The sequence below is a fragment of the Semicossyphus pulcher genome, unplaced genomic scaffold (genome assembly GCF_022749685.1).
Source record: "Semicossyphus pulcher isolate SPU_LCO1_2020_fin unplaced genomic scaffold, fSemPul1.0.p SCAF_15, whole genome shotgun sequence".
Taxonomy (NCBI): Eukaryota; Metazoa; Chordata; class Actinopteri; order Labriformes; family Labridae; genus Semicossyphus; species Semicossyphus pulcher.
Window position 1 is genome coordinate 20,311,030 of NW_027211659.1, and position 22,242 is coordinate 20,333,271.

The following is a 22,242-nucleotide window of genomic DNA, read 5'->3' on the forward strand; positions in this document are numbered from 1 at the left end:
CTTTCCTCTGGGATTGACAATTCAATCAAAGGATTCACTGGTCTCCACATCCACTAGATTCACAAAGCTCCTCATGGCAGCACAACTGAGACGAGCTAAAAGTCCATGAAATCCTTTCCTGGAGGATTTAAGTTCTAAGACAGTGTTTGCAAGTGGGTAGCATCAATATGGAGAGACAGCAGCATCCTCCCAGCCATTAGCACCAATGGTTTATACAAAATTACATAAGAAAATATATTTACAGGAAGTTTATTATAGCTATGCACAGTAGATCTGTATGTCTACAGACAGCCTTGACATTTAGACGCCCTTGTAAGTATGATGCTCAAACTAAAAGTGCGATTATCCGTATTGAGGAAAAAATCTCAACCTTTCCACTTAAACTGTCACCACACAAGATGCTATTTGGTCCAATAAAACGGCAAAGATTTGACTCTTTATGGTACAGAAAGCATTTGCCTGAACACAGCTGGAGGATTGCCATTTTGCTGGGGTTTTCTTTTAGGCAGGCTGTTTTCCATGCTCTCTGAAAAACTGTCGTCAGCTGTCCAGTCCCTTGAGGCTGAAGGCTGAGCAGATAAACCGGCGCCTCCTTATAGTCTCTAGGTATTTCAATCCAAGGCCACCTTCCCTTTCTTCCTCCCCACAGGGCTTGAATTTCCAGTGATTACATCTCCCTGACCGATGCCATATCAGGGAGGAGAAAGGCCATCAGTGGCACCAACATTTTTATATTTCTAGACAGTGTGAGATATCACCTTGACTTTTTCGTAAGACATTAAATCCCTTTGTATAACACTCCAAATATTCAAAGAGAAATTATTCAATTTCTCCTGTTCTTTTATTTTAATCCTCTATGGCTTTACTCAGTGCATATAATTCTAAATAAAGGATCTTTTCTTCAGAGGTTATTACAGCCCTTTCTACCATTTAAGAAAGCAGAATACATTCCAAACCTGTCTTCTGTTCGCAGGGCAAAGCTGATCTAATTCTCCTTTCCATCAATACATATTCCATGATAATAAGATGAGCCAAATTCCTTCGATGAATATGCAAGGTCTTCTTTCTGCCGGCATTGTAAATAAAAATGGAGCCAACATTAATCAGAGTGATAATTAATTGCCTTCTGGAGATTATACGACTTTGCCCACAGCCACCATGGAGGTTATATTATATCTATTATATTCGAAACATGTGTCTCAAAGGGAGGTTGAAAGATCATGGGTGACACAGAAACCAATCAGAGAGGAGATCTGCAATCTGCTGGGAACTGCCAATGGTACCCCAGTGCACCCAATTTAACACACATTAAAACTGAATATGACATTAACTGGGTGTCAAGAAACTTAACATACGTGTTTTTACCATCCACCATAGTAATATTTTAGTTTTCCCTTGTTATTCAGGTAGATGATCTAATCAGCACTGGACTTATTTCATTGCCAATCAGTCAGGTAGTAAAGGTACTGCAGTGATTTTGTAATGCATTTCCATGAGGTTTAGTGGAGGAGCTAAAAAAACTCTAGACTGTCTTTCATCTGGAAAGAAATATTGCAGACAAGAGGCGACGCTTGTGGAATGACTAGAGAAAAAAATAATACGCCATTGAATAAGAGAAGCACAAGATATTAAAGATGAACTGATAAATGGAGCCATGGGCAAAACCTACAGAAACATACCTCATCAACAAAGCATTCAAGAGAAGAGATGAAAAAGTAAAGGGGCACAATATCTACTTTTGCTCTTGAATATTTGAGGAAAGTTTATCCATACTTAGCTCTTTCTTACTACTATTTAGGGTCATACATTTCTGTTGCCAAATGTCACCATGAGGCCTGGAAGCTCGCTCACCAACCCACCACTGTCTTTATATGTTAGAAAACACACAAGCAACTGTTAACATGTCAGCAGCTGTTGCCTGTAATTATATGCTTTTGACAAAAGCAGTGAGGCTTTCAGTTTTTTCCTGTAACAGCCATGGCCTAGCACTACTTGATATATGACCTCTTGCACACTGGGGCATTAATTATTATTGTGCACTGTGGTCAATTTATGCACAGATGCCACTGCCAAACCTATAAAGTCTTAATTATACCCAATAACTCACACTGATGGGGACCTGGAGTTAATGTGTCTATTTCGGTTTTGTTGCCTTTTTTAAGCCGTGATAGACTGCATCTCACTGCAGTGAGAGTATCATCGTGATTTACAAAGGCTAATAGAGCTCATAATAATGTGGAATTACTGCTCTGTTTATCCATTAAAGGAAATCTATGTCCCAGAAGTGTGTAAATAACAATACCCAAGAGCATGCATGCAACCCATTCTGACGAGAAGGACGAATGAAGGTTTACATGAGTCGGATCAGCAGATTCTTCACAGCATAATACAGCACTTCCACTTGTTCGCTGAATAATACAGCACTGTCAATAACACCTCCTGTTCAACCAGACTGGAAGGCTTCTGCTTTATTCTGACATGATAGGCTGTTTTTTTACACTTTCCTGCACTTTGAGGTAAGTAAAAGTGAAAGACTGGTGCCGGATAAATAACTGGTGTTTCATGTATAGATGTTACAAACACAATAAATGGTTTGACTGGTGCTATGTGACCACAGGTACATATATGGAAACCTCGACCCGTGATTATACACCTTTTGGAGACAGTTCAGGGAAATTGGAGATGAATTCAAGCCAAATTTTATAAATTGTAGAAAATTGAATAAACATTTCACTTCATATCATGCCCTACTTATAGATCCACTTTGCCATAAACATTGAAACCAGCATTCTTATTCGTGGTATCTCATAACCCCTTTCAATTGTAGTGTAGCCTCACCATGAAATCTGATGATGATGCCAGGATGTGGAAGGTTTGAGGATTTGGGAGAGTCTAGATTGCTTTCCCCAAGTAGGTGTGAATATTCTGAATCTTTTTGACCTCAAATACACTCGCTCACTGCTTAAATTGGCCCCTGGAAAAAGCCACCGTCAGTCAAAGCTGGTGCTCCCTGTAATCGATAGAAGCAATAATATTTGAAATTGGCACCATAGCTGTGGAGAAAGTTGTACAAACAGCTTGTGGTTTCGCCCATTCTACATTCCTACAACACCCAACGTGCATCGCGCCCCTCCATTTGAAAGGAACGACCTAGCCAGAGACGAAATACTCCTGTTTTCCAATCAAGGACATTGATAGCTGCAGTCAATGGCTCAGAGCGGTACAGAATCCAAAATACGACAAGAATATACCGGTGGATCATCTAAAAAAATCTACATCTACATTTCAAAACTGACAGTTTTGAACGACATCACAGGTGGGCGTCCTAGATTGAGGAACTGTAGTTTAGCGAGCTCCCTGGCCTACCAGACTAGGTAAAACGTGTGATAGGACTGAGGTTGAAAATCGGCGAACTGGCCCTTTAAGTCAATGGTTAAAGAAATCTAAGATAACTATAAATAGCATTAACAAATGTAGAACATCAGTAATATCTTCTAGTTTTTATGTATGTTAAAGTACTGCAGTAAACACCAATGTGCTTTCAGGCTCACAGACCAACACACTGCAATGGCTGCCACAAACTCTACCTGTTCCTGCCGACGTTTCTCTTCTCACTAAACCTGTGCAGAATTAGGAGAGGCTGCAGTCCGTACAAACACACACTTGGTGACAGGAGAGGTACAGCCAGGATTGGTCCCGGCTTTATAACAGGGATAATGCATATATTACACAAAAATTAAGAGTAAGCAATTCATTTATAGCCTACATGTGTACCAGGGGAGGGGAGCTTGGCACTTTGAGAGCAACAACAAATGCAAAGAGGTCTTGAGAGTCTTGACATTAATTATTAATCACTTCTTCCTGTAGGACTGAAAAAAATTTAGTTTGTAGAGCAGCAGTTGTTGTCAACCAAAACCATGTCTGTTACAGTGAACTACCAAGCCTAAAATTTATTAAATAAAAAAGTATAACTTATTAAAAAAATGTCCACAGAAAGTTTTAAACCTGGAATACTCAAACAATCTGCTTTGTTTGTAGCCTGCTTCCAAGGTAGAAACACATAAGGTGTGAGGGAGTTTCATGTCTTCAAAGTGCCCAAAGCACCTATCCCTTAAGAGGAGGAAGCCACAAACATGAACACCTTTCAATTCTACAGGAGGAAGTATTTTACACTAAAATTGGTACCTTTTTGATTGAACATCACCACTGCCTACTATAAAGGTGACAAATGAAGCGCTGTGACAGAATTCAACATTCAATTCGTGACACTCTCGTATTGATGAGTAATGGATGGGATGAGTGACTTACAAGTTTTGTCAGTTTCGTCTGAGTCGTCGGGGCAGTCGGGCTCACCGTCACAGAGCCAGGCCTCGGGGATGCAGGTTTCCTGGTCGTGACAGTGAAACTCCCCTACGTCACACAAGATGGCTTCTGGGTGACATGAAGAATGGGTGGAGAAAGAGTCAGAAAAGATGCAGTATGAGATGACGATAGTGAAAAGGTGGGTAAAACATGTACTGAATGTAAACTTGAACATGGCCGTGAGGAGAAAGAAGTGGCTTGATTTGGATATTTTTTTAAAGAAGCTGGTATTATAAACGGATCTGTTTACGAGGCTTTTACCTTAGCAAAGATAGAGTTCACTTATTATTCTCAAGGGTAGAATGAAGCTGAGTGAAACAGAGAAAGGAAATGTTAAGAGGATGTCTCTAAACAATGCAATTCCAAAGGGTGACAATTAATAGAGAACTGTTGGTCTTTTAGTTTGCGGCATCTTTTTCATAGCACAATTCTCTCTCAGAGCAGAAAGCCATACATTTTTCCCTCACAAGATTAAAACACTATCAAAAGAGGCAGACACAGACGCTGCCCAGGCATTGTGATTTTGACAGCTACTCCTCCTCTAACAAAGACATGATGTCCTTCACGCCTTGGCAAACTATTACAAAGCAGTTTGGCAAGTTTGTTCTTATCTTTTCCCTTCTTTTTGTGCTTTCATTTGATGGTGGAACTGGGGGAGTTCAGTGAAAGCCCAGTCAACTAAAAAGTCATCACAGCCTTTCAATATACTGTAGCACGCATCTGTCAAAGTGTTGACATGTTTCTTGCCGGTAGCTGTCAGGGACTCAGCTCGATCATTCTGCGGAATGACACAAGCTTTTGCTAAAGATTTGACACCACAATGTGACCTGCCGCTTCTTCTCCTCAGCGCAGAGTGAAAAAAACGGTAATTTGTTTCAAAGCTTAACCCACAGACAATCAGACAGGCTCTGACTCCCCCTCCCACTCTCCCTCTCTATCACCATCTTTTCCCAGTGTGTTCCTAACCCATTAGTGGTGGGAGTGGAGCAAGTGGGAGATCAGGTCTGCAGCATTTGAACGGTGAGAGTGATAATTCAACGCACCGCTGCTCCCTGCCCCGGCACCCTCCAGCAAATTCAGTACCCAGGGACAAATCTGAAAAGGTCAAACATCTCATCCATTCTGCCTCTCCTATTCCCACTGATGCAATATATCTGAAATCTTACCATTTAAATCAAGGTCTCTTTTGAAATATTCAAAGCCGGGGTTTTTTTAGGTTTTAAAAGGGGGACATTCTTAAAATTGCACACCAAAGACATCAAAAAAGAAAGAAGATTAAAATGCATTTCATGTTGACTGGGGAAAGGGGGATCTCGAGGTAGCCTACTGCATTCAGAAAAGGTGCATGGAAATTATTTATCGTCTGAAAGTGGAACATGGTATATTTAAAGCCAGGGGAGGAAGTACTATTCAGAGAAAACAGATTTTTTGAGATCCAAATCTTAATTTTTCTGTCCTTTTTAAAGGTATCCAGTTTTTGTTCCTATGATGAAGCCTTTGCCTGACTTAACTGACTGTATTCTGTAGTCATTTATTTTCTTTGTACATATTTTTCCCTTATTACACTAATCCATTTATCTTATTGGCTTTAACACCAAAACCTTTCTCTTATTACGGTCCTATGAGTATGAAACATACCATGCAAAATATGCAGGACACTCTCAAACTGCCATGAAATTAAATGAGTGCAAATCAATTAGCTGAAAAACATAAATAAACATTATCAGACTACTGTACTTATTATTATACCATCACACCACTACTTTCTATCATTTCTGTTTTGCTTCAGGGCTCTCACATGGAGCTCAGCAGAGTACAGGAGAGATGTAACACGAACGCAAAACAAATGATCAGATTGAACTCAATATATCTCAATTACGGAAGCCCTTAGCGGACATGCATCTATACATTTTATTTACTCCGTTTTCCCGTGGTAACTACTTTTACTTCTGGTCGTTTTCCTGAGATCTCAGCTTATTTTTCCCACTGTAATGGAATATTTGGCCCATTATCTTGAGATAACAAAGCTAATTTTCTCGTGATAGCGGGATCATTCTCCAGGGATCTAGAAAACAAAACAACCGGCTGGTCACTGTGATATTACAGACCAGGACATGCCATGTTGCCATAGCCCACACTAATGAGGTAAGTTAAGCCTGTTTCTATGTTTGTTTTGTGCTTTTACAACTCTGGGGATATGAGCTATGATCATCTGACGTTATGGTGGTGCTTTGTGATAACATGATAATTAAGTTGAGATCTCGAGAAAACAATCACAAATAACTCGTCACCAAAACGGAGTAAATATAATGTATGGATGCATGTCTGCTCAGGGCTTCCGTACTCAATATAGCAAATAGGATCAGTTAAAAAATGCCTTAAATGGCCCTGAGAATGACATTTAAGATCAGTTAAGAACAAGAAAATAACTGCCATGAATTTAAACACATCTACGAGACAGAAACTGTTAGAAATAGTGTTTTACTTGTACTGAAGAGAAGTCGAGGCCATGCATCATTCAGCGCTCACATCCTGAGGCCTGATTGAGGGTTATGGTGGGGTCAGCTCCAGGGTGCCAAGAGCCAAACCCAGCAAGAATCCCACCTGGGTGCTTTATTCCCTGTGTTAAAACTACCCCCCTTCTGTCTCTAAGGCTGTGTTTGCTCGGAGGCTGCTGCGCCCAGTACCATTGCTCACATGTCTTGCTGTGCATGGGTCCCATTTCTGCAATGCTCCCCACCAGTATTCCCTGCTGGATCCCCATTGCCCCTGAGTTTGATTAATTAACTGTTTATCAGACTGCAAATGCAAAAAGAAATGAGGTTTTTTTTCTACCAATAATAGCCCTACAATGCTGTTGTAGATAACGTCATGATAACACAGACTATTCTTGCATAAGGCAATGCTGTCAAGTATGATTCCTTTGACCATCATCAAGCAACACAATATTGCACTCATCAAGAAACCAGCTGTCAACCATAATACATAATATTTATCACAACAATAAAGATGAATACAGCACCGGATTTTAATAAAATGATGGACTGTGCATTACTTAAAAGATTTATGGTAAATTTCACATGATATCGTGATACTAATTATTACCCAGAATAGTTATTCTGTATTTCATTTTGTGTAAGAAACAAGTCCACTCTAAATACTGGCACTTTTTCACACGTAACATTGGTATCACATAACCACTGAACAATATGAGCAGAATGTATCGACTATATTATTTACATATTCTCTGGAAAAAAAAGCACAGCATAAATAAACATACTGTGCTCGAGGTTGGCAGAGGCACATCCATTTTACTGACGTCTATAAAGAGAAATTTCCTCCGCCTTTAAAGCTGAATAGATTGCCATAGAAAAGCAGAGGGCTGGTGACAGAAGTCCCATTTCTTCAGCAAGCGATGGAAGCCATGAAAGGAACTGCCCCTGGACCTTGGAGCAACCCAGTTACCTATTGATGTTCTACCTCCTTTCATGCCACTTCATCTTAAAAGCTAAGGGGCCAAATATGAGGCAACCAAATGACCTCTTATGTCAATTCATCTTTCCCCTCTGCTTTTCCAAACGGCCTCTCCTTGACACCGACCGCACTGTCACTGCATCACGGGGGGACAATAGTGGGATAGAAACACTCAACTGAGGGAAAGTAACAGCTCTGTTGTTCTTTTGTTCCTCTTCCACATACTGCTGTGTTTGTATGAGACACATAAAGGTGCAATATTACACACCACTATGTATTTTGCAGATTATTCGACTCAAACATCCAATGATTGGCGATGGCAGGAATAGCAAATAGAAAAAGAGACAGCAGATGCCTTCAGTGAGTAAAAAAAGGTTCCATTACCATAACAGTGGGAAACACATAGTGGCACTCAGCTGGGCACATTATCATGAGCTTATTCCTGACACCCAAAAAGCCACCACTGGCACAACATTGCGGCTCATTAAAGCCATTGAGCTTTTTAAATGTGCCAGATTTGCAGAAAAACAAAGACTTATTTGGAAGCAGGCAGAGAGGGAAGATTGTTTGCAAACCTGCTGAAGGAAGACCAGCCAGCAGCATTTATTCTCATCAAATTGCTTGAGATGAAGTATGAATTCTAAAGTGTTGACCCAAATTTCTAAACATGTCCAGTATAATGCAACATAGAAACCGCACAGCAAATCTCTTCATCCTGAATTTTGCGATATCCACTCTCCTGTTTGCTCACTTCTATTAAACTGTGAATTACATGAGCGCTTAGGTCTTAATTTACCTTTCTAAACAATATTATATTCCCATGAGCTACGCTACAAACCACTAAGGCATTACAATCCCTGGAATTGCATCAGACACACAGTTCACAATATGGCACAGTGGATAAGTCCTAAGCCACAGGCCTATTCAAACAAAACCTGCGCTATCAAAGCAGTGGTGCAGTACACAGCTCAAAGTGGCGAATTAAACGTCAGCTATGTTGTACAGCTGAAAAAAAGCAGATCTGAGAGTATTCCTCAGTGAGGCCTATCTTCAATTTGCAGGTTGAGAAGGAGCTACCTCTTAAAGAAGCTATTTGCAGCTCATCCAACTTGCTCTGCTTTACATTGAAAGCTGTGTGTGAACTTGTCAGGGCAGTGATAGTCCATTAGGCCAGTGTTGCATTCAGGGGGCTCAAGGTCACACAATAACCAGTGGGAGAAAAATATTTTATTTCCTGAATATGTATGAAAACCTGCAAAGACAAACATAAAAAATAAACCAAACAGACAAAAAAACACTTAAAAGTGGAAGATTGCCTTGTAAAAATTGTGATTGGCCTTTTGTGTAGAGTTCTTAGTCTAGCGGCAGACAGGAAACACTGTGAAAGAGGGAGGGAAGAACATACAACAAAGGTGAACCAAGGACGTTGCAGCATGTTCTGAGGGATTAAATTTGTGATTAGCATGAATTATTGGCATTTAAGGATTCTGCTTGCTTGCAGGTGATTATATGCTGTTGGCTGCTCAGTTCGCTTTCATGCAGCTCTGCATACTCATTTACAATTTGTGTATTCATTTGAATTGATATTATTCAAAAATTACGTTCATGTAGCAGTTGAGGTAATTTATTGTGGTGTAGTCTGGTAGGTGTTTGCTGTGCCCATGTTTGCTAATGTCCAAAGTGACGATTTGGAAACAGGATGGGCCGAATTGTCTCGTGTACACTTTCCGCCGCCTGGATTCAAGTTGTATTGGTGGCTTTCTATTTCATGCATGTTAATGCTCACACTTGGTTTATAATTATTCCTATCATAATAATCCACAGCTGAACTCCTGCTTATTGCTAATTTGTTTAGCTAATGGCTAATTTGACTAGCTTAGAAGTGGAGGCCTGTCTTGCATAGAAACTCTTACATGTACTTGCACAAAGAATAATCTTTCATCTTCCTATTATTAACAAGATAGATTAGATTCATGTATTGCTAAAGGTTAATCTGAGAGTATGTGCATACTGAAAGCAACTAATGACCTCTTACAGTAACTTAAAATCATTATCATATATCATAATGGTGATTATAATACATTATAAAGTGATGTATTACAACTATGACAATTATAATACACTCTGATCCCTCCAAATAAATGTCAGCAATTATGAGGAACTATGATACATGACCTTTTAAGTCATTATACAATGCTTCATAGTATGCTATGATACTTATAAATCAATTGTAATGTTTATGAGCGCTTACAAATATAATAATATGGTGCTATAAGCAAATTTATTTTTATTTTAAGTAGGCTTCTTAAGTATTATTTACATGGGTATCATAGGAAGTGTACCTGTTATTATTACTCTTGGGCTTTCCACCTGCAGTATGTGAAAAAAAACAGATTTGTATGTAACAATTTCAACCTCATTCTCTTAGATCTTTTTGAAATATATTTTGGGAAATAAGTGAAATCACAATCTTAAGAAGATGTATGGAGAGAAAAAAAAATCAAAGAGTAAATTGACTCGAGGAGGCACTGATGTCAGACTGATGATGTATCACAGTCTGAAGGCATAAATCAGGGTGAAATATTCAGCTCTACAACACATGGATTGGGTATCTTAAATTAAACACGCAGGTTGTAAATTGAAATATACAAATGTTTCAAAAGTTATTGAGGAAAAGTGTCCTAGGGCACAAGAAGTTTAAAGCACCTGGAGAGTTTCTGTGTGTAAGTGCACATACATACATAGGAACCACCTCCATGCACGTACATGCACAAAGATTAGGGATTTTAAACCCTCTCACACTGTCAGAGCAGACTTAACGTCCTGGCCAGCTGCAGGTCATATATGCATTATTCATGAGCATGGGGCTCTGAGCCAAACTAAGCAGGTTATTAAGTATTACAACAGTATAATGCGCTCTCTCCCTTAATCTTCATATCTTCAATCCGCCAAAAGATGCAATGTAGTGTGATGCATCTCAATGATGCCCCACACCTGCATAATGAATCTTTATTACAAGCGTATCTCTAGAAGTGACATATGCCATGTGGTATTTAGACTTAAATGCCATCCACGTCAAGTCTGATCAGAATATGAAGACTAGAGAGGGTAGCGTGACTCTGCTCGCTGATGAACGATTTCAGAATGTCAGAGCACTTTTGGACCTGTGCCACAAGTCATATGTGCACGAGTTTTGCAGCCCTCCAACTTCTCTTCATTCTAAAACGTGGAATGTACTTTTGAAGGGAATTCTTAGAAATCGCTCAGCCAAATTAGCTCTGAAAAGAGAGGAAATAATGATGTACTTAGAGAGAAGTAATTGTGTTTACAGGATCTGAGGTATAACCTGCTCTGGGAAACGCAAGCTCGCACCCGGGGCCATCCCCCATGGCAACACTGAACATTCTAGCCATGAAATGTGTAAGAAATCAATGCGCTAAGACTTTGGGGCCTTCATTAGATGCTGGCCGACCTTCACAACAGAGTGAGGTCACTTTTATTTTCTCTACAACAGCAGGGGCATGTCAACAATTATTAAACGGGAGCACGGCATAAAAAGTTTCAGAAGACATTGGTAGAATGGCCCTCTGCTCCCTGGCATAAATCCCTGCAACAATAAACGCTGAATGATTCATAGGACCCATCTTAAGCTGTATGCTGCTAACTGCCCTTTTACTCCACATGCAATGATTTTAAAAGTATTCTACGGCGTTCTTGAACCCAGCTTGTTCACTCCAGATCTGATTAAGTTGTCAGGTTTATGTGTGGCTCTTCACTGGAAGAGTTTTAAGAGTGCAAAAACAAGTCTGCACACATGCAGGACAAGTGGGTCTTGAGGACTGGGCTAATAAACAGTTGTGTTAATCTTCAGATATTCAAGAACCTCAAGGATAAATTTTGTTTTTCTCACCTATGCCCTTATTTTCTTAGCATTTCTCAACATGATGGTCAAAATGAGGCTTTAACTCAATTGCAGCTGCTATATAAACACATACAGTACGTTGGCAATTCCAGTATGAAGAAAGCATGTAACTGTGATTAAACAGAAAAATTCCCACTGCAGTTACATGTTTGAAAAGTAACATTTCTATTAAATTTCTCCTTTTGATGCTTCTTTCTCGTTGCTCAAAACCACCTTGTTTATCCTGCTGGCTGCTATTCACCCCGTTCTGAAGAACAGCATGTAACTACAGTACCTGCGAGGGACAGTATTTACCTGGTGTACAGTATGCCTTCATCCAAAATGATATGCATGTGTACTCACACCTTGAAAAACACATCCTTTTATATAAGTGTAAACAAAGTATTTCATATTGTGTTGACACACCTCTGTGAAATGTGATGCCAGTCAAGGTGTCACAACCTAAAATATGCACATATCTGTCTACAACTAGAAGATTGACATTATCATTTTATTTCTGAGCAGTGCATCAAATACATCCATCACCAGGCCCACACTTAAACAGACAACTGGAGGGATAACATACAGAATTTACCAGCCTATCTCTGTGTCCATTTATCAAAAGAGAAAATGTACCTCAGTTAAGCGCACTGGAAGCAAAATAGAAGCCTATGAGTTAAAGCTTCAAGTGCACATCCTGAACAAGGTGTCATGAGTTGTCACTGTTTAGTTTTGTGTTTAGTTTGTGTTCCTGTCATGATTCAGTTAGTGATGTATTTCATTGTTTAGATATCATTTCCTGTTGTTTTTTTACTGTCACAGTTTTGAGTTTGGTTTTAGTGTTTCCTGTTTTATTTTGTCCCATGTACTATGTCTATTCTTGTTTAACTTCTGCCTTTGTGTGTTTTCCCACCTGTTTGATTATGTGCCCTGCCCTTATTGTTTTCACCTGCTCCCTTGATTGTCTCACCTGTGCCCAATTAGTCTCACCTCCCCCCGTGTATTTAGTCTTTGTCTTCCTATGTCCCTGTGCTAGTTCGTTGTCATCCTTCGTCCTGAAACCTTGTTCCTAGTGTTCCCAGTGTGGATTTTCCTTGTGGCTGTATTTTGTTGGACTTTTGTTTCCCTGGATTCTGATCAGTAAGCTTAGTAAAAGTATTAATATAATGTGTCTGCATCTGGGTCCTCTACCTTTTTGTTTTATACCTTGAACCCTGACATAAGGTCTTAAAGCTTTTCCAAGTTTTTAAACTATGCAAAGTAACAAGATGAAGACCCCGGCTTTGTTGGGAAAGAGTTCTCAAGGTTGGTCAACATTATATTTTATATTTCATACAATGCTTTGTATAGTACATGTACCATGTTTGACATCCCATCTACATCAGTCATACTCAACATGAAACCAGGAAAGTTGTTTGGTCACCTTAGTATGTGCAGGTAAAGAGGCGATATCATTAATTAAATCATCTTTAGCTGATCATTCTTAAATACATACACTTACTGGCCACTTTATTAGGTACACCTTGCTAGTACTGGTTTGGACCCCCTTTTGCCTTCAGAACTGCCTTAATTCTTCGTGGCATAGATTCAACTAGGTGCTGGAAACATTACTCAGAGATTTTGGTCCATATTGACATGATAGCATCACGCAGTTGCTGCAGATTTGTCAGCTGCACATCCATGATGCGAGTCTCCCGTTTCACCACATTCCAAATGTGCTCTATTGGATCGAGATCTGGTGACTGTGGAGGCCATTTGAGTAATCATTGTCATGTTAAAGAAACCAGTTTGAGATGATTTGAGCTTTTTGACATGGCGCGTTATCCTGCTTAAAGTAGCCATCAGATGACGGGTACACTGTGGTCATAAAGGGATGGACATGGTCAGCTACAATACTCAGGTAGGCTGTGGCGTTGATACAAGGCAAGGTGGATCCATGCTTTCATGTTTTTTACACCAAATTCTGACCCTAAGATCTGAATATTGCAGCAGAAATCGAGACTCATCAGACGAGGCAACGTTTTTCCAATCTTCTATTGTCGAATTTTGCGACTTGTAGCCTCAGTTTCCTGTTCTTAGCTGACAGGAGTGGCACCCGGTGAGGTCGTCTGCTGCTGTAACCCATCTGCTTCAAGGTTCGACGTGTTGTACGTTCAGAGATGCTCTTCCTCGGTTGTAACGAGTGGTTATTTCAGTTACACTCACCTTTCTATCAGCTCGAACCAGTGTGGCCATTCTCCCCTGACCTTTGCCATAAACAAGGCATTTTTGCCCAGAAAACTGCCGCTCACTGGATATTTTGTCTTTTTTGGGCCATTCTCTGTAAACCACACAGAAAAATACTAAGACCAGCCCATCTGGGACCAACGACCATGCCACGTCCAAAGTCACTTTTCTTCCCTATTCTAATGCTCGGTTTGAACTTCAGCAGATCGTCTTGACCATGTCTACATGCCTAAATGCATTGAGTTGCCACCATGTGATCGGCTGATTACATATTTGTGTTAACGAGAAGTTGAGCAGGTGTACCTAATAAAGTGGCCAGTGTATATTAAAAATCACTGTCAAATATTTAAAAGAAATTGCATACACAGCAAACATGTATCTGTTCAAGAGTACAGAATAAATGTGTCTTAATATAAAGGCATACATTTACAGAAAACAGTATAGCAAAAAAATGGTTAAGATATATGTACAGTGTCTATGAATGTACATGGCAGGCGGACTATAATTTATATCCTGTCTAAAAGTGATCTTCTTGGTCCTTAAAAAGGTATCTGTCATGTAAATGTAATGTTACATCACATAAAGGTGTGACATTTTAAAATTAGGCAGCTTTAACTTTGTATGAAGGTTTTTCTTTAATTGTTTGACTCAGCAAAGTTACCCTGAACCTGCTTCTCGGTCACAGTTTGTCACACAACAAAACATCTGAAGCTGGGTAAATAGGGTGTGTCCATGACATTTCAATTTGTGCAGATAAAACGCATATATTCGTAGACTGTTTGGACAATGAAATGTATTGCAGCATACACTCAGGTAAAAAATTTTTTAAAGCCTCTGAAGTCTTAACTGGTTTCAGTGTAGCCTACATATGTGAATTTCATTAGCATAAGAATGTGTCATTATACTGCCAATAATAGAAAAGTACACCCCCTCCCAGCCTTCCCTCGCCTGGCCCCCTTTCCATGCTCCATCCAAGGTCACCTAATCACCGTGTTCCTTTTGCAGACCTCTATCTTAACCAGCAGCAGTGTGAGGGATTTATGCCCCACTCCATGTCATGATTACCAATCAGGTGGAGTAATAGCTGCTTAAGCAGACAGGGTTTTTGTCATCACCTAGGGGTGAATGGCCAGTCAAGGTTTCCTCTGGGTTTTGTCCAACGCAGGCTGATACTCTGTGGGGCATGTCAGTCCCTTGGGTGGAGCCTTCAGATTAAACTGCATTATCGGAGAGGAGTGAGAGCTGTTATGGTGGAGGGATCACATGCTCCCTCACCCAACTGTACTGCTGCACACACCAACTGAGCTGACCACTATCTAACCATTCCATATCCACCGTGGAACCTTGAGAAGGATTACACGTTTAAAATGTAAAACTGAGTTTAAATCTAAAAAAGCTGTCAAAGTTAAAACATTGTAACAGTACCTCACCAATATCGAACTGAAGCTAACAGAATAAACATCTACTTATTAAATGAAACCACTTCAACAAAGGTGTTCTTTTATTTGAAAATTGATAAATAAGATCAACATGGCTCTTAAAGGTGCTATATGTAACTTTCAGAAAACCCTCATTCCTAATGACACGTCGGCTGTTGAGGGAACTGCAGTCAACCTTCTTGTACGCGCTCGTGCAGACACTCGCACACATGAACGAGCATCCAGGGTTTTTGCCAAAGACACACGAAACTGAGCAGGCTCTTTCTTGGAACCCACCGGCAGATTACTCAATTACCAGCCAGATCAGTCCCTGGAGTCTGCGTGAGTTAGCTGATGACAAGTTAACGGTTGCTTGTTGCCACCTTACAGCTAGCTGGCTAACTTTAGCCTATGCAGATAATGCAACGATATTGGCTAATAGAAAACAATCGGTAGTTATACACATTTGCTTTGTTCTGCTACATCATTTACTGTTGGCCAAAATCAACACAGTTTGTCATGTTAGCTGGTAAAGTTATTTGCCAAGCTACATAACTGACATACACGCTCAGATAGTATTTTGGTAGTCATAACGTTAGCGAGCATGCTAAGATTAGCCAACTAGCTAACATAAATACACTGCATGACTTCGGCATTGTGCTTCGTAACCAAATGGCAAATCATCACAAGTCACATCACATTTGTTAACATTATCTGTCTCCATTTTACAGCTTGCGTTGTCTCGTGTTGCACACTGTTGACTGTAGTGGCGGAGAATGAGCTTTAGACAGAATTACTCCCGAGCATGGAGAAACGTCACATCCTCTTGTTTCGCAAAAAAAAAAAAAAACAGCCCACAGGCTGTTAGAGGCAATGGAGGAAGTTGGGGAAGGTCTCAATTTATCAGTTCCTCTACTGTCCCTTCAAACATTGGCAATAAAAAATTATATTTGATTGATGTATATATGTAAAATCTTATATATAGCCCCTTTAATGGATTGTACCATATTATAGTGGTTGCTATAAAATCATCAAAGTCAAACATGGGACATGAAATAAGGAATAGCTAGTACATTAAAGAGGGATCTGCCAATTCTATCACATACTCTCCTATATGAGACTGAAAACAGCAGAAAACAAAAGAAGATTTTGTTAGATTTGTGTTCTTCTCTAATCCCCCACTGGAGTTGATTTTAATCAAGTATAAATACTGAATTCACCAGCCTTCAGGCCTACTCATTACCATCTTCATGAATCTCTCATCAAGAAGTTATCAAGGATCTAAAACACAAGAGATAAACAGCTACTTGAGAAGGAGAAGGATTCACTGTCAGACTCGTAACATTTAGCTTTTGTTAAGCGCACAGGAAGTAAAACTTTGGCCTTTTTTTATTCAAGAGCACAAAACTGGATGAAAATGCCACACTATTCACTGTATCATGGTATTTTGTCACAATATTTAATACTTCTTTACAATGTCTTTATATTAAAATCAGAGGAAAAGATATTCGAGAGAGATAAGAAGCTAAAATGCAATATTAAATAAAAGGTAAAATATCAGCAAAAGGCACTTTGGTTTTACTGTCTACAAGGTGTAATAAACCACTTTGCATTGCTAATGTGACATTTCCGTCTCATTTCCTTCCACCAGACCACAGAAGCATGTGATCAAGATGGACTTGCCCTTTATTTAAGTTTTTCCACTTTACTCCTCAGTGGATTCTGCAAAGTTGCACAGCTGGGAGTCAGCTTACACAGATCTGATTAGCTCCGTTTCATTAGAAATGGGGAAACATGTCTCTTCCAATATGCTTGACAACACAAACCAGCCTGATTAGCCGTGATAGCAGTGTGACTGTTTAAACTGTGATATGAACCAAGAAGTGGGGAAATACACCCAGCACCGATATTCTTTTCATACGTGAACTAAACTAAAATTAGCTCTGAAAAATGTAGTCATACAAATACCAACATACTATTTATTATATCATCTTTAGAATACATATTTTTTTAAGACATAGAGTACAATGTGTCAACACTTTTGTAACATGTATCTTATTGTGTAATGTTTGGCTTTGCAGTATTTACACTAATAATTTAGAGCCATATCCAATAACATTTAAGAAGTTATATCTTGTCTGAGCCGTTTTATTCTCACCCTCTGCTTTAACATTGTTCTGCTCAGGAAGCTCTAAAGAGGCTAACTCGGATATAACCAAGGACCAGCTTTTATTGCCTGTGTATACATAATACTGCAGCTACTTTTGCACCATCAGCACAAGAATTGATTGGAAGGATTACGTCCAGCTCTCCTTTCAGTTCTAAAAGGTGACGAAAGAGCTCTAGTGACAAGGTGTTTAAAACAACATTTGTTCTGGATCACAGTATGTTGATTTAGTCCCACTCTGTGACAGCCAGAGGGTAGGAACAGCAACTGCATTTCAAATAGGGAATATATTTTAGCTTTCATGCAGTTATCAGTATATGTCTGACTCATATTACCAAAGGGAAACAAAGAAGCCATCAGCAAAATATCCTCCATGCATCGAACTCGATATGGTATAGAGAGTTTAATCGGAGTATGTTTTTTCTTGTAGCAACAATGTTAGAACCGAGAAGCCATTAAGTAAAATATTCCATTGTTAATCACATGCTGGTTAAGTATAGCTTCTAGTACTCCCACACATACATATAGCCTAATGGAAAGCATGCTGCTTATGACAGCTATGACATTTACAAATATAGAAAGGCGACTTGACTCAGTTAGCACTCAAATGAATCGCATAAATCTCTGGTGATGACTAAATCTTCAAATGTCTTCTGAAAATTTGGATTAAGTAAGAAATGTACAATGTACAATTCCAAAGATGAGTCATTCAACATCCTTAAGAATCTCAGTGAAAAGACACCTCCATGACTATCCGAAAACCTAGTTCAAAAACAGCACATTATTCAGTTCAGAACATTTTTCAAGACCGTGTAGGCTTGGCAGATTACATTTTGATTGACATCTACCTGGCTCTGCACACAACAATGGCGCGTGTGACAACTAACATAGCGCATCCCTTAACGGTATGTTTAAGTCGCCTGAGTTAGAATCTGAGGAGAAAGCAAAACCTTGGCCTCTATTAATTATTCATTGGTCACCAAATCTGGATTACAAAATGCCTTGCTATCATTATCAGAGTTCGCATACACCTGCAAATTTAGCCGAGATCCCCAATTCTTTGTTGTCAAAGCAATGCATGCAATGCTATTTTTTGACTGTGTTATTAGTTAGTAGCATATTACGACACAGCTTAAGTCTTTCTGGCGATCCTAACCCATCACAGAAAAGCTATAATCAACTGTCTGTACTAAACTCCCACAGCCAACAGTCAACACTCAACGGCCGTCAGTACTCATCAGCAGTCGTTAATAGTCACGGACATCGCTCGTTGGTTAAAAAAATCGCTAAGTAGCTTTTTTTATGATTGGTTTGCGAAATTAATTCCTTAATTTTCCTTACAAATTTCTGAGCATAAGTACACCCTGTCCAACGAAACCAAAGGAAAGTTAACACACACTTAAATATCATTATTTCCTCTTTAAAATGTAACTTATTCTTATATTACGGTACTTACTATTTAACCCTTTACAGCATAGTTAGAGAGGCTATTCACTCAGTTTACCTTCATTTTGCCATCACTGACTGCTTTTATTTGGATTACTGACAGTTTCAAGGAAAGCTTGGGCATTGATATAAAAATACATAAATAAAAAAAGAAATGTCTTTTCCATAAAGTTGATTAACTAAACTGCTTTTTTGTCATTACTGTGAATCAAGGATATTTTCAGTACAAGTACCAGCAGATGAAATGTACTCAGGGGTCAACACATGAAGCATGATATCTTATATAGGTATAGGTATGGGTATGTAGTTCACAGAGTATTAAAATACATGACATACCTCAGGGTGTGAGGAATTTATTCACACCAGAAATATCATACTGGACTGCTTGAAATCTCAGCTTCCACATGTATTTGATGTGACTGGAATTGATCAACAACAAATGCCAGTGTGTTTTGCTGATAAATGTGTTTTTTTATGAAAAACACTGCTTGTAGTAAAATATAAAGTGTTTCTCTGATAAAAATGGTAGTCATACCCTGTCATGACCACCACTGTGATCCGCATTAGAAATTCAACTATTCAAGTTCTGTTTAGACCATTTCAACAACCAACCAACACATATCAATTATGTTTTAACATGCCAATCTGTTGGTTGTGTGGGTGTGCTGTGTGTTTCGCATCCTGAGCAGGTCCCAAAGCTAATGAAAGGAAACGATAAGCAACACATATTACTTGTAAAACAAAGCTACGAACAGAGTGCTGTCTTCAGTTTGGCCTGAAGCAAAGACTAATCTGGCACAATTAATACTTCCTAAATGAGGAAATATCTAAATTTCTCTTCAAAGCTGCAGGACAGGAAGAACAGTGTTTTTGCCCCGCAGATATAAAATGTGATTTATATTAAAGGCTTATATGTGAGTCCTTGTAGAAGCCTGACTAAAGCGAGAATGTAAAAGCAAATCCAGGCACTCTTGGTTTTGATCATGACCTCTGACCCCCTCATTAGCTTTTCTTTGTCTTTTTGCAAATGTATCATTGACATTGTGAACACAGTGAATGTATTTAAATACAGTTGAATATGAATATATTGTTGTTGAGGTTGTTCACTGCAGCAGTTTAATCACTACTGTCCATTGTGTTATTAACAATATTCAGGGACATCAGATCTGTAATGTAATCTGAGGGAAACCAAAGTAGACTAATGGCAATTAAATCACAGAATTACAGGTTGCATCTGCCCTTACACTTTGCACAGACATCAGATTCTCAAACTGAAATTATTTTTCTATGAGTGGGGATTTAGTGTAAGCATACTAAAGGTTAGAATAGCCTTCAATTCTGTGACTTGGCTCTTTTGTTTATTACCAGAGATGGAGTGAGAAGTGATTTTCCTTCTCATTAATTGCTCTCCTTAGAATCTGGTTTACAATTATAAAGCAGCTGGTGCAGTTTCCAGTTCTATGTATTTATAATGAAAGTTCATGGTTTCAATAACAGAATTATAAAAAAAAATAACTATTCAATACGCAAAGCAGAAAGAGAACCCTTTTAATTAGATATTGTCAAAAACGTGAGCAGAAATAACCAGTTTGCTCTCTGTTTGAAGATTAAAACTCTCTTCTTCCACTTCTGAATATCATATTACATGAAAACTTTTGTTCTACCATCTGATGTAAGTGCAGATTCACTTTTTAATATAACAATTCTCTCGTCCCTTTAGGGAGAACACAGTACCTTAGATCTTTAATTTGGTGTACCTTAATTTAATTTCCACAAGTCTCATAAAATGCCTTTGAATACTTTTGCTGTCAGTAGTTTTTGTATCTCGATTGTCTGAGTAACCACTTTCTTACAGGTATCCCCATAAAGGTCACCTGTTGTAGGTCTCCTACAGAAGCTTCCAGTCCATTTCACAGGCTAAAAAGAATCTTACATGGGCATTTGGCCTCATGTGACCCAAACTTCAAGTGCGGGGGGTGGGGGGGTGGGTGATTGATGATTTAATTTTCAAACAAAATCCAAGATGACTTCAGTAAAGCTACTTGAGCTTCATGCTGAGTCTCATGTGTAAATGCATACAGCTGGGGAGATAATGTGATCATTTCTGCTGCTGTGGCTTCGCTGTGGCTAATATAAGTGCAATCTGTGCATCACAGGATTTCATACAGTTACCTATGTGAGTTCTGCGTTTACTTTGGCACAATGGAAGAAAAGACGTCAAATGGCACCAGTGACCACAGCCCAGTATAATTACAAAAAGTAAATACCAATTTGCCAAATAAAGGGTTAATTTAGTATCAAAATATAAGTACATATTGCACAAACTAAACAAACTTCACATGCTGTGCATTGCTTGAAAGCATATGTGATTTTCATTCACATATCTTTCCAATTGTTATATTATTCCACATTAATCATTTCGACATCTTCAAAGGTCAATAATAAGATGCTACAGTGACAGATGATAGGGGCCACAGGACAGAACTCATGGCTTGTGTCATGTTTTTTTTTTTGGTCCCAACAAGGTCAGAGTTGGGACCCCCCTTGCGATTTAGTAGTTCAGACTACTTAAACATGTTTGTTCTAACTTTAGCAGTAATGTCTCCTCTTAAGGGTGGCTGTGGCTCAGTGGCAGAGTTAGTCATCAGTCACTTGGAAGGTTGAGGTTTCGATCACTGACTGCTGCAGTCCACATGTCGAAGTGTCCATGGGCAAGATACTGAACCCCAAATTGCTCCCAAAAGCATAGCCATCTGTGTATGAATGTAGATACAGTTCCTGATTGGAGATTGGCTTAGCAGCCTTTGCCATCAGTGTGTGAATATAAGTGTGAAAGGGTGAATGTGATATGTAGTGTAGTGGTTGAAGGAATAGAAAAGCGCTATATAAGAACAGCAACAATAGCAAAATTAAGACAACTATCTGTTTATTTATGTATTTGGTCTTCAGAGGGCAAGTTCTTAAAAAGAGGGCAATGCTTTGCCGAGCAACTTTATCACGGCCTTTGCACATTTTCATTCACACATTATCAGATGCAGACCTTCACATCTTTTTCTTTTTGAGCTACGACGAGAGACAGGAATTAAAGGATCGAAGTATTTACGGAATAAAACCGTTGGAACCTCACAACAAACACCAATACAGCATCACTCCTGTCTGAATGAAACTAAAATGAAAGAGATTTTCGGTATTGACCAAGGCTAGAGGCAGTTATGAGTAAAATCCATCAGAGAAGTTGATCAGATCAG

General features: G+C 39.1%; 1 protein-coding gene across 1 annotated transcript in view; it reads right to left on the reverse strand.

Annotated features, from left to right (window-relative positions):
- The window catches only part of lrp1bb (low density lipoprotein receptor-related protein 1Bb), a 274,477-nt gene that overhangs the window by 192,708 nt on the left and 59,527 nt on the right, over positions 1-22,242 (reverse strand). Inside the window, exon 2 of the mRNA XM_069662704.1 lies at positions 4,309-4,431. Coding sequence (XP_069518805.1) covers positions 4,309-4,431 — 123 coding nt within the window. The remainder of the gene's footprint in view (positions 1-4,308; positions 4,432-22,242) is intronic.